The following is a 13,979-nucleotide window of genomic DNA, read 5'->3' as shown; positions in this document are numbered from 1 at the left end:
ATGCGAACAAACAAACATACAAAATACCGTTCAATTACTTTTCTTTGCTCTACTTTAAGTTAATAGAAAATGGAACCCCTTTCTATTTTTGTTACTTTTTTTTCAATTTACGGATACACTGAATCCTACAGTTTTATTTTATGTATTGATATGATTTTCTTCGCACTTAAGGCATCGCTAGACGGTTTAATTGTAACTCTTGTCAGCAACAAACGAAGAGCGTGACGAATTACTATAACGCATTGTTAAGAGAAGATTCAAGAAACCACAGCTGAAAACAATGATTGCTGCATTAATAGAAGAATTCGAACCGTCTTTAAGTACCGGTTTGTGTACGTACGCAGAATACGCGGCAAGAAAAGGCGCGCGCTACCACCGCAGCAGTCAGTCGAGTCGAAACCGTTGGCGCTGTCAGACTATCTAGTCATTAAAAAAAATAAAAGAATATTTAAACAAAAAAAAGGTCATCATGAGAGTGTTCATCGTATTGACGGCAGTCGCTGCAATTGCAAGTAAGTTCAACATTACAAATATTAATTAAAGATTTAATTATTTTTTTTGGCACACGTATTTTCAATACTAAAACGGAACTTTAAATGAGATTTTTTGTAAAATTATGTCACCTTACTATTAAACACTGTTCCGTCTTGACGAAAAAAAAATATGCACAGAACATTGTGCAAATGCAATATTTCGATTGAAATAAATAAAAAAAATCGTACTTGCTTTGTGTAAGGCGGTTAAAACCACCACAGCCCTGTTTTCCGATTACGAAAATATCGTGTTCTGTTTCGATAATGTAACAATATCCTTGATATCAAATTATATATTCAGTAAGTGATTAATAATAAGCTATTCTGAATCTACACACATAGTGACTGTCGCGTAGCGTATGCTTAGGATTGCTACGAATAAATTCTCGTCATCTGAAAGATTTCAACGAGTAGAACCCATTTCAAAGAATTTACTACTCTGTAAAGAGACAAGACATAAAACAAAAAAGGCCTGAAAGGCAAATGCATTGTAACGTATTATTCTATATATATTATTTTTAGTTTAAAAGATAAATTTAATGTCTCTATTGAAAGTTTAAATATATTTAACCAAATTATTGAATTTGGTTAGATTTATTTAGATAGGTATTGTACCTATCTTAATTTGTAATAGTTGGTTACAAAGAAGCTTCACTAAAAGATTTTATAAAATATAATCATATTGCATGTATCATTTGCTATAAGCACAGATGCATTTAAAAAATTAATAGCATTTTTATTTCAATTTAATTTTTTTAACTACATAATAGAGCTCGTAACATCTCAATATATCTACGTGATCACAATGACGGCAAATACGTACCAATTGTCATGATGTAATTGAGAAAGCGGTAACAGATTATGAAACATTATACAATTGGCGCTACGAATCGTTGAGTCTGCTAATTACGCGATAAATTGTTACAATCAATTGCGCTGACATGACATTAACTGTATGCAGAAATATAAAACGTTTGCATTTCAAAATCTGGCAACACAAAGTTGCGATTGTGTTAGCTTGTCGTAAGTTTCACACAATTTCTTAAGCTAAAATAATACACACTGAAAAACTACAGGCCGCCTTTTAAATATTATCGACTATTCGAATGGTTCGGGAGAAAACGAATAATTTTTTTATTCTGTGAATGCACTGCTCATAGGTCTTAGGCATTTAAAAAAAATAGAACATATTGGTAATTGCCTTTAATGCCACATCACTAGTATTCAACATATTTATTTTCATATCAAAATTTTAAAGTAATTAATACATAAGTGAATTTTTTTGTTCCGATTTCACGTCTTAACTATTCAACCGACTGTCATGAAACTTGTCTACACGTTGTCAAAAGTACGGGTCAAAATGGATATCAAAACGGGTGCTATTTTTCACTCAGATTAAAATTTTGAAAATTCCTGAAGTATAAATGGTATTTTTTTATTATACCTTAACTCGGACGAAACCATGTCTATTTTTTTTTATTACTTAAACAGAACAACGATCTCACGGTCCATCAGGTGTTAATCAACCATCTATCAATCATGTATCAGGTAATGGTACCTGCCCGTGCATAAGCGGCCCTACCACCACAAAAAGTGTTTTTCAAATTGTATGGAATTACAAAAGAATCATTATCCAATTTCGTTTTCAATCCATTAGCGTTACATGGCCAATAAATTAATTACAAAATCTTACTTACGAGAAAGTTGATTTCTCGATGTTATGTAAAAAAAAAAATTGAATGATTGCAATAACAAAAAAAAAACCTTTGAAAGTCAAGCGGTTTTCACTAGCTAATAGTTTTTTTCGTAATCCGACGACATTGACATTCGTTTTGTAGAATTTCGGTAGAATATTTTCATTATAATATATTTTATTTTTCAACATAATTTACGCACTCATTAAAATATACGAAATTCGGTTGCTATTATTGCAATATACTTCGTAGAATGTTGACATCGCTTGATATAGAAATTTTTACGCAAATACTCGAAGGCCGCTGGAATATTTAGTTCACATGCAATGTTTATTATTTTTTGGGAAATTCAATTTATTTGCAATCCAAACATAATGTATACAGGGTAGTCTTTGACTGTTATTAGGTTCCATTGGCGGCGAATAATGTAACTGTTGAAGATATAATGGCTTATAATTTTAATTGTTATAATTGTTGTTAATTGCTGGTAAAGAAATTACCATTTGAAGACAAATAATCTCAAGCAAGATGAGTGCTATGCATATAGCATAATAATGACAATACATAGGCATTTTTATACGCGAATAGCTTTATGTCCAGTAGATCTGTATTTGTATGACACTACATAACACTATATTTGAAGAATACGGATACACTGTGGTTTCACCGGATGTGTAGGCGAGTTTCACGGGGGGCGAGAAACTCAATAGGTTGTCTCTGCATCCTAAGAGATCGGCAAGGACGGTGACCGATTCTTGGAATACCTAAACGCAAGGAGAGTACATAGGGAACATCCGAAATTATCTGCTTAGAGCGAAATTACTCCATTTGGCCATTTGACGGATTCGAATCAAAGCTCACCCTGTCGACATTATGTGAAGGCTTGGAGATATTGTTAACGGCTCCGAAACAATCAGTGTCAACTCGTAACCAAGCTAACTAGTAAATAATTAGTTTTGTGTTTGCATTATCCATAATATTTTATTCTACCTTTACATAATTTTTGTTGGGGAAAGCATCTCATACTATCAAAAGACAATCTGGCGATCCACGATTATTTTCAGTGAAACGGTCGATTTTAATACTTTAGATGACAGTCACAGAAAATCGTAACCGGAACACGCAAGTTGATATAAATCTTAATGATTTACAGAAGCGTATTAAACTATAGTATAATTTGCTTTAACATTATTCACCGAGAACCAATGCTGTTGGCAGCCCTATATGTAACTGATAATTTATAAACTAGCAGAACTAGGGACAGCCTCTATAAAATCCAAAAATACCCTCTTGTGTCAAAGTCAGGGCTGTCATTCACGTTGTAATACTTGAGACATCGATTTCAAGTTTTAAGGTGGTATTAATATTGAGGTATGTGCACCAAAAATTGCTTGATTTATGAGAGATGTGAGCAAGTCTGCTTATGCAAACAAAAAGACAACAAAACCGAGAAACTCTGCTTGTATAAATAGGCCCAAAGTGTGACATTTCGTACTCTACACATAACTCAAGCGTTTAAATATTTTGATTTGAGAACTATTTTAAAAGTAAAACGTGTTTTTTCTTTTTGTATAATTAAATAATAAATAAATATCTATATGCCCACTAGTGGTAGTAAAAAATTCAAAAATTGTCGCCATTATCAATTTCATGTAAATTAAGTTACGATTTTTAAAACATTTTAAGACAGCTGTAGACCTTACAAGCGTGCTTAATGGTTAAGTTTCATTAGTTGACATGGGCTCATCTCCGACCCCGAAGGATGCAGCGATGCAGTGGTTTCGCAAGCAGTAGCACACTTTCACTTCATTGCGTCAGAGAGCTTGTTGCGTACAATCCGTGCCGATAATGTTACTTTATTTTAATCGCACGTGCTGGCTTACGATTGCTAATCAATTGTGGTCGTGTAGCCCACTGAGTTTCTCGCCGGATCTTCTCAGTGCGTCGCCTTTCCGATTCGGTGGTAGATTCTTAATGTATGTCAGATTCTTCAATCTCTGTTCTTTTTTTAACATTTATAGTTGAACTAGGCATGGCCTCACGATCTCACATAACAACAGATTAATATTCATCACAGGTTTTTGATTTTTGTTAATATATTCCTATGATCGTATAGCCTTGACACTTAAGATGATTTGAATTGCAAAAATTCCGCTATTTTGCTAAATGTCACGTATATTTTATGATATTGAGTGTCATGCTAAGACATGTTTATAAGTGCCACGCTATATTACTGATTTAAAATCATATGTATGATATAGTAGGTATGATGATCCATATTAGACTTGAGAAAAAACACAATAATATTGTTTGTTTGAAGTAATCGAAATTATGTGATTGCTTCACTTTGTAGGATATTTGCTTCAATAGAATAAAAAATAAATACGATACTTGCTTTAAGAATAACATGCAACTATTGTGTTTTAAATATTTAGTTAGAAAATTTTATTTTACTTGCCCAAGCCCGTAAATTGCCCAAAAATGCGATAGCTGGCAGAGCTACTTTGTGTGTTCTACCCAAGTCGGTATAACAATCCGTCTCTAACTCATATGTTTCACTTTGAAGAACAAGATGGTTCTTTAATGAAACATGCATCATGTTAAAAGGGCGACTGTGTTACTGGGTATTGGCACCATTCTGCATCAACTATACCGCTAGCTCTGCCTGTTTGCATCTACACTCTAAAAAAAACTCTAAATTCAAATCTGTGTGGTCTGCACAACAATATTTATTATATTTGACACACGAAAACTTTGCACGCTCTTAAACTATGTCAATACTCTGTGACACGTTCACACATTACGCAATGTACACACTTCATTGCGTAATGTAAAACTTGATCTCTGCCCACCGTGCAGAGCAACAGAAGCAGGGAACCGGACCATTGAACTGTAGACGCTTTCACTGTCATAATATTCGGGTAACTGTCTTAATGTTATTGGGAACAGTTTGAAAACGATTGTTCAGTATTGTTTCATTATTAAACACTTTTCTGATGGCAAAGGTTGATGGAACATTTAGCTGTTAAAGTTTCTTGTAAGCTCGCATGGGTATGTGACATTAGTCTGCGAAAAAGTCATGCACTGCGGGTCGAAAGATGGTACAAACGGCAATATTACAATAAAGGAGATGTCGATGTCTTGTTTCAATGCGGGAGACAGTATTCACGTTGTGATGTCTCTGGAATCCGGTAACCGCTTAACGCGAATGAGTGGTGATAATGGGTGGTAACGTACCCATCAATAATTTGGTAACTGAAGTTGTGTTTAGCCTTTTTATAAAAAATATCGAATATTTTCGTGTACAGCATTTTTTTTATTGCTTAAATTGGTGGATGAACTCACGGTCCACGCGGCGCTAAGTGGTTACCGCAGTCCATAGACATCTACAACCTAAATGACCCACCTTGACACATAAGTTCTAAGGTCTCACTTTTAACAGTACAAATTTGCTTTAGTACCTCATATTTAGGGCATTAACAATTTACATTTAATTTTTGACAGTCCTCTAAATTTAAATTTCTTCCACAGGCGCCCAATTCAAGTGCCCCGCTAAAGACGGCCAGTATGAAGACGACAGACAATGCGACAAGTTCTTCGAATGTGTCGATGGAGTCGCCACAACCAAGCTCTGCCCGGACGGTCTTGTGTTCGACCCTACTATCAGGAAGATCAACAAATGCGACCAGCCCTTCAACGTAGACTGCGGCGATAGGACTGAACTCCGTAAGTTTTGTGTTTCAGAAATAAAGACATGATTGACAGCAAAACAGTTTTAGAAGCTTATAGGCGAGATTATCGTAAGCATCATTATCCTGCCCTTCTCCCACTCACCTGGGGTCGGTGCAACATGTTTTCTCCTTCCATACTCTTCTATCATATACCATTTCTTCGCTCACTCCCTTCCTACCCATATCGTCTTTCACGCAATCCATCCATTTCTTCTTAGGTCTACCTCTTCCTCTATGTCCTTCCACATTCATAGTTAACATTCTCTTACCAACCTCATTGTCATTTCGTCTCATCACATGTCCATACCATCCCAAGCGCGCACTTCTATATATTTCTACATGTCGCTTGCGAGATTATCGTAAGCGGCATGTATAAATATGTAATTATCACCTATAGTTGGTTACATTAAGAGTTTTATTTCAAGCAGCATCATCGGGTGGATAATATATTAAATGACGAAACTGGTAACTATAGGAGCGTTTCTTTAAGTTTGTTCACATTTTCCTTATACAGGTTCTTCTTTATATAGGTATCTGGTTATAAATTTATAAAGCAGAAACTTCCCCTAGTCTTCTTTATTCCTATGTTGGGCTTTAAGATAAATTTTAAATTATGCCACGGAGCAAACACGTGTTCAAATTCGAGGAGAGGGTTAAATGTTTTTTTTTGGTGGCAATCCCGTTTGTCTTGAAAAATATTGTTGATTCTTGTACTACCTTACTTATCTAAATATTTATACATACTTGTGTGTTTCTTGTATAATTTTCTTCAACTCTGACTCAACATAATAAATCAGTGATGCAAACGATTATATTGAAACGAATCCAATAAAAAAATGTAAAAAACTGTGTCGCATAATGGCGGTCTTTCCTGCTCAGTCCAATCACGTTGAGTTTATTCTTAGAAATATATTACTGCTGTGCCAATAAATGAAACGATTAATTTCTTAGAGGTCGCTCGTTAGTTCCTATTAAGTGAAGGTGTCTAGGGTACCTTTGACCGATTGTCAGCTTTCTAGGTCGACCGGTCGGTCTAGACACGAGTGTGTGCAATCAAAAGCTCATGTTTGATGGAATATTGATTTTATTAGTAGTTTCTGTTGACCATTATCTCGAGGGTATTATATTACAATTTTAAATCTTCTTTTTCTCCACCTTATCCCACTATGTGGGGTCGGCACAGCTAATTTTTTCTCTTCCATTCTCTTCTAGCAGCCGTCATCTCAACACTCACTCCTCTCTCTCTCATATCGTCATTCACACACTCCATCCATGTCTTCTTCGGTCGACTTCTTCCCCCTCTACCTTGCACTACCATTTCCATACATCTCCTAGTCACATGCATCTTCTCTCTATGCATCACATGTCCATACCCACCACACCATCCACCACATTGTACATTATATTACAATTTTAAATGTACTAGATTAATTACATTATTGTGAAATTCATATTATTACATGAATAAATTTTAGTCACAGAAACAACAATATTTGTAATATGGGTAAAATCACTGATGTAACCTTTGGTACCGTGAAATTAATGCCTGTAGATTTGTTTGTTGATTTTAAAACGAAAAAAATAGAATAAATTGAATGGTTGTAGGGCCTCTTGTGAGGGTAGGTACCACCGCCCTGTTTATTCTTGCCGCGTAGTAGTAATACATTCCGGATAGAAGCATCGCGCAGCAGTGCTACTATAAAACTGAAACTCAGAACTCATTTCTTAAGGGGATGGCTCTGAATTTTGTTGTTGATGTCTATGGACTCCGGTTGCCGTTTAATACCAGATAGACCGTGACGAACTCGTTCAGTCCTCTAAGATATAAAAATTAGCAAAAAATCCTATAAGACGGTTCGATACCTATTTATTGTATTCTTTTTACAAACTAACACTAGATGATAACCGAGCTTTGTTCGGTTTTTTTTTATATAACGCCATCTTGTTGTGTCTTTAAAGCGGTTTGTTGCCCTCAATTAAGAAAAATAGTATTATTATTCGCCAATAGATGTCGGGAAGAGTTGATTATTGAAAACACGAATAAAACAACATTTTCTGAAAATAAATCGTAGCTAGATCGATTTATCGCCCCCGAAATCCCATGTATACTAAATTTTATGAAAATCGTTGGAGCCGTTTCCGAGATTCAGATTATATATATATATATTAATATACAAGAATTACTCGTTTAAAGGTATAAGATTCAAATATTCCGTGGAAGCTCGGAATGCGTCGAGCGCAACTCCGTGACCTGTGTTTTAATGGAACCTTTACCAAGATTCTCATAAATTTACGTATTCAAATACATATTATACTTTACTTCAACAAAGTACTGTATGTGCATGCAAATAGCAACCTGTTTAAAATAATTGCATCATAAAATTAGAGAGGTAAAAATAATAACGATTTTTTTCCAACTATCAACCAAGCAAAGAAGAAAGCAAGAGAAATGAGAGAAAGAGAAAAGAGAGCAAAGAAGAAATTGTAATAAATTTAATCAACATTCAACAGTATTTTAATCGGCACTCCACAAAATTTTAATCAATGTCCCATAACATTTTAATAAACTTTAAACCTTTTGTCTACCTAATCGCTGGAAGTCTAAGGGGCTATTCCAGCCACGCGTGGACGTCTAGGTGAGCTCACAGGCTCAACCAGAGAGAATTTGCTAACACTAACCCTAGATAGAGCAGCACCGCTGAATCTACCACCGGATCGCAATCGCAACCCACTGAGAAGATCCAGCGAGAATCTCAGTGAGTTGTTCCTATAGGCTAGGTTCCACGTCGACCTCTCCGTCATCCTATTCGACGAGTTCGACGAGAACGATAACTAACATTACACAGTATACCATGATTATGGAAAAAAATCTCTTAGACGACAATCATTAATAATAGAGTTGCTTGTAATATAATGTAGTTCCAGACGGCTATTTGTCGTTTCCTGATACGCACGACCTCAGCATTGCCCAAGGTCGGGTTAACATCGAAAGTGATAAGTCAAGTTTTCAACGTATTTATACGAATAAGTTGTACTGAAAAGGCGGTTTGCATTGAGAACTTCTTTTTGTGCAATCGATTGTAGCTCCCATTCGTTTTCCGAGATGGTTTCTGCGAAGATTTGCAATATTTTGAAAGTTCACTTGGGTATTTTTGTAAAAAGAATCAAGGACATCGAAGTTTTGTGTCACAGCTGTTTATTGTGAATTTCGGGAATGCTTACCGGTTTGAATATGTTATCCTAAATGCGAACAACAAAACAAGACTGTTCAGTATTTTTTTTCTTCTCTGTTTAATTTAATCTTACTAATAAAAATATTAGACTGTTCTTTCCCATATTTAGAAACAAGATAATATTATTACCAAAAAAATGATTCTAAATTTTGAGGTGTCAGTGATTCGGATAGAACTTAGACTACTGGACAAAAAATTGTGATAAAAAAAACTTTTGTCTGTGACCTAATTGATTTGGTGCACTCACAATCGTCTGATTTTTCTGAGTTTTACGTTTCCAAGTATTTACGTACCTTTCGTGCTAAAAAGGAAGATTATGAACAGAATCGCGCGCTATCTTCTTAAGTACGTATTCGAGATTTTATTACTATATTTAAATAGATCGTTCTCTTTTTTCCAGAGCCCCCCAAGCCCAACTCACAATGTCCCCGCCGCAATGGATTCTTTGCCCATCCCGACCCCTCTGTGTGCAACATCTTCTACAACTGCATCGAAGGTGAAGCCACCGAGGTCAAGTGTACCGCCGGCCTTCACTTCGACGAGTACTCCGGTACCTGCGTCTGGCCCGATTCCGCCGGAAGACAAGGATGTAACGAACAACAAAGTTAGTAAACCAAACAAACAGGCCTCGTGTATTCTTGTTAATCTTTAATGTATATATATAAAAATGAATTGCTGTTCGTTAGTCTCGCTAAAACTCGAGAACGGCTGGACCGATTTGGCTAATTTTGGTATTGAATTATTTGTGGAAGTCTAGAGAAGATTTAAAAGAAGATTTAATAAATGAATGAAAAAGCTAGGAATTAAATAAAAATAACAATTTTGTTTTTCCTTTGATGTGTCCCCCGTCGGACGCATTCCTTTTGTTTGTTTTAAGTTTATTTTATACAAACGTTTAGATCTTTTACTTATCGATTGAGGCACTACGAAGTCTGCCGGGTCAGCTAGTATTTCTATAAAACGCTTTAGCAACAAGCCGACAAAAAATACTTATAAAATATTGTATATTGTATCATTGTATATTGTGTATTATATATTTTATTAAACGGTATTCAGCGTCATGGCTTTGCCCCTGACATTGCTGACGTCCATGAGCAACGGTAACCATTCACCATCAGGTGAGCCGTATCTCTGCCTATACGACAATTAAAAAAAAATTTGATCAATTCCATCTTTTATTCGTTGTGGAAACGGTAATTATGGAGTTATTCGAAATGGTTGTCTAATAAGGAAAGAACATTGTGGATCATAAATTCACCGCTGTATTAAGGGTAGTAGTGAGGAGAATAGAAAATGAAACGTTCCAACAAGCACTCACTCCTGTAATATACAAAATTAAACGTAGAAAACATCTCCGTTGTTTTTTTAGATATTTATTAGCAATTGATAATCGATAATAAAATCGATTTGAATAATCGATAATAAAATCGATTTGAATAATCGATAATAAAATCGATTTGAATAATCGATAATAAAATCGATTTGAATAATCGATAATAAAATCGATTTGATGGTTTCAGAAAAAACAAAGGACGGCTTCGAGTGCCCCAAAGAGCAGCTGGTTGATGCCCAAGGACAGATCGTCGCTCACCCCAAGTTCCCCCACCCCAACGACTGCCAACGTTTCTACGTATGCCTGAACGGTGTCGAGCCCCGTGACCTCGGCTGCCAAGTCGGAGAGGTTTATAACGAAGAGAGCCAGAAATGCGATGCGCCTGAGAACGTTCGCGGATGGTTTGTACTACAAACTATTTATGACTAAACAGTATCTCTTTTATTTATATAAAAAAAAATATAGCCAGTAACTTTTAATATACTTTGTAAGAAAAATAAAATAACAGGACTTAGTTTTAGTATTATTCGATTAATTAATATTTTTTTTGTTTTGTTTTTCAGCGAGGACTGGTACAAGGACTCTGAGGAAGCCGCACCAGGACCCAAATCGAGATCTTAAGCCGTATAGTGATACTACATTATATTATAATTACAACTTAAGACTTATTAAGTTAATACATTAAGTTAAATAATTGCTGGCGTTTTATTTACCCTAATATTGAATGAAAATTAAACAATTCTATAACATTAAATTAATAATATTTATATTTATATAAAATTTGAAATCACAAAATGTAGGTTTATTTTGGTATATTAAAATAAGGTTTTGCAAAAATTGCATTTATACATAAAACATATACTATTTAACTTGCAACTCTAAAATAAGTTAATATCATTTTGTCAACAACAGGAAATAAAATTGAAAGTGATTCATGAATGTTTCTAGCAGTGCCGTGCTCATGAGTGACACCATAATTTATCCCGAAATATACTAAAGCCTTACTTCTGCACTAATGGACATACAAGACGATAATATGTCCTTCTTTAAATAAGGTTAGCGGAGAGTAAAAAAATAGCAATAAAAAAAAGTAGCCAGCGGTCTGACTATGCCTATGGAATTGCTCACGTCCAAGAGCCGCGACTTTCAATAACTGTCAGATGAACCGCACGCCGGTCTTCCTACAAAGGCATTAAAAATGATAAGCTTACAGAAACCCTTTTTATTTTTCACACATTTAAGTTAAAACCTAGTTGAGAGCCAGATAAACCTATTGCCCATATGGTGTTAAGTGGTCGCCGGAGCCCACAATCGTTATAACAAGCAACACCGACCATTTATAAATATATCATTAGTCGTACGTTGTGTTGCTATAGAGGAAGAGGAAAAGGTAGACCTGATAGAAAAATGGATGGCATGCGTGAAATGGTATATGATAGAGGAGTATGGAAGGAGAAAACATGTCGCGCTGACTCCAGGTGACTGGGAGAAGGGCAGGATAATGATGATGATGATGATGATGATGCTATTTCTGGGGCTAAAGCCGTTTGAATGCACGAAAGTCTCTGCCGGGTGATACAAGATCTGTCGCGTCTAACATCAGATTCGACGTTAAAATAATTGAATATATCAATCCTGCCAGAGTCAACATTCCCGTAGGACAGGGAAAAGGTTAATCAGAAAGTCAATCCATTGCATTTATTATAGATAGGTAGGTGGTTTTACGGACAATTTCATTGCCAACTACAAACTCTGTTTCAAATACATATAATATATCATAACGTGAATACTCCACGTGTTTCACGAACCACCCTTGAGGCATGAGGTCGAAGCGTCTCAAGTTTATTATGCTACTTCTTCATTTTGCGTCAATACCAATGACGCATCTTATTTAGGACTTCACAAGTTCTTATCCTGTTCTAATATTTTTTTTGGTTTTTACTGGTGGTAGGACCTCTTGGGAGTCCGCGCGAGTGGGTACCACCACCCCGCCTATTTCCGCCGTGAAGCAGTAATGCGTTTCGGTTTGAAGGGTGGGGCAGCCGTTGTAACTATACTTGAGACCTTAGGACTTGTATCTCAAGGTGGGTGGCACATTTACGTTGTGGATGTCTATGGGCTCCAGTAACCACTTAACACCAGGTGGGCTATGAGCTCGTCCACCCATCTAAGCAATAAAAAAAAAATGTGGTCAGGCCTACCATACACTAGGTGAATTGAAAAATCAATTCACCAAAAGGGCAGTAGGGTGTTTTAAGCTAAGTAAAACCACATTTGTATTATTAGAAAAACAGCGAACACATTATTAATTAAGGCTGAGTATAGCTTGACAGTTTCCACGTAAAGCACTTACTCGCAATGATGTGCTAATTAACTTATATAAAATATATACGAGTGTGCCTACATTATTATTTATATATTTCACAAGGCATCAATTCCAAAAAGGTTATAATTCAATTTAATTAAAAAAAAAGAAAATTTAGTTATTTAGTGCCTCAAAAATACAAAAAACCCTAACAAAAGAATGAAATAATAAACATATTGGCACAGAACGGACACCCAGCTCAGATTTATACTACTCGTACAGATTGGACTGACACAGACTGTAGTTCAATTTTTTTTTTTTTTTTTTTTATTGCTTAGATGGGTGGACGATCTCACAGCCCACCTGGTGTTAAGTGGTTACTGGAGCCCATAGACATCCACAACGTAAATGCGCCACCCACCTTGAGATATAAGTTCTAAGGTCTCGAGTATAGTTACAACGGCTGCCCCATCCTTCAAACCGAAATGCATTACTGCTTCACGGCAGAAATAGGCAGGGCGGTGGTACCCATCCGCGCGGACTCACAAGAGGACCTACCACCAGTAATTACGCAAATTATAATTTTTCGGGTTTGATTTTTGTTACACGATGCTATTCCTTAAATGTGGAAGTCAATCGTGAACTTTTGCTGAGTACGTAAATCATTAGAAAAATTGGTACCCGCCTGCGGGATTCGAACACCGGTGCATCGCTTCAACAGGAATGCACCGGACGTCTTATCCTTTAGGCCACGACGACTTCTAGACCCGTTTGTAGTATTTGCAACATTCAGACTGCGTAGTAACAGTGCAAACTTGAAATACATAAGCTATGTAACATATTACACAGCAACAATAACTTAAATATACTATTATTAGTGCATTGTAAACCATCCTAATCGCAACCTAAAATTATTAGTGCAAAAAGCAACATAAGTAAAAATAACATTCTGTGTATCGCTCGTAATGTCGGTCTTTATTGGTTAGAGTGTCGTTTTCCCCTAAACTTTGATACACATACACTGTGCACATCCACTAAGTCCTATTAGGCCAAAAAATAACATAACGAAAGAACTAAACCTAAATTATTTATAAGTCACGATAGCAAATCTTTTAGTGTAAACCTAAATTCAATTAGCTTTTGTTAGTGC

The 13,979-nt window shown here is 35.8% G+C and overlaps 1 protein-coding gene across 1 annotated transcript; it reads left to right on the top strand.

Moving 5' to 3' along the window:
• The first annotated feature begins 302 nt into the window (after positions 1 to 302).
• On the top strand, positions 303 to 11,219 carry LOC101739926 (protein obstructor-E). The gene is made up of 5 exons (XM_004928565.4): positions 303 to 512; positions 5,759 to 5,953; positions 9,592 to 9,795; positions 10,712 to 10,925; positions 11,088 to 11,219. The coding sequence occupies exons 1-5, from the start codon at positions 470 to 472 to the stop codon at positions 11,143 to 11,145; spliced, it is 714 nt and encodes a 237-aa protein (XP_004928622.1). The 5' UTR covers positions 303 to 469; the 3' UTR covers positions 11,146 to 11,219.
• The last annotated feature ends 2,760 nt before the right edge of the window (positions 11,220 to 13,979 follow it).

This window comes from Bombyx mori, chromosome 15, assembly GCF_030269925.1.
Source record: "Bombyx mori chromosome 15, ASM3026992v2".
Taxonomy (NCBI): Eukaryota; Metazoa; Arthropoda; class Insecta; order Lepidoptera; family Bombycidae; genus Bombyx; species Bombyx mori.
The sequence above is the reverse complement of the archived record's forward strand: the minus strand, read 5'-3'. Positions and strand labels throughout refer to the sequence as shown.

Coding starts and splice junctions, on each gene's coding strand:
- LOC101739926 (XM_004928565.4), top strand. CDS start 470: ATGAGAGTGTTCATCGTATTGACGGCAGTCGCTGCAATTGCAA. Junction 9,796..10,711: donor AGGATGTAACGAACAACAAA/GTTAGTAAACCA, acceptor TGATGGTTTCAG/AAAAAACAAAGGACGGCTTC. Junction 10,926..11,087: donor CCTGAGAACGTTCGCGGATG/GTTTGTACTACA, acceptor TTTGTTTTTCAG/CGAGGACTGGTACAAGGACT.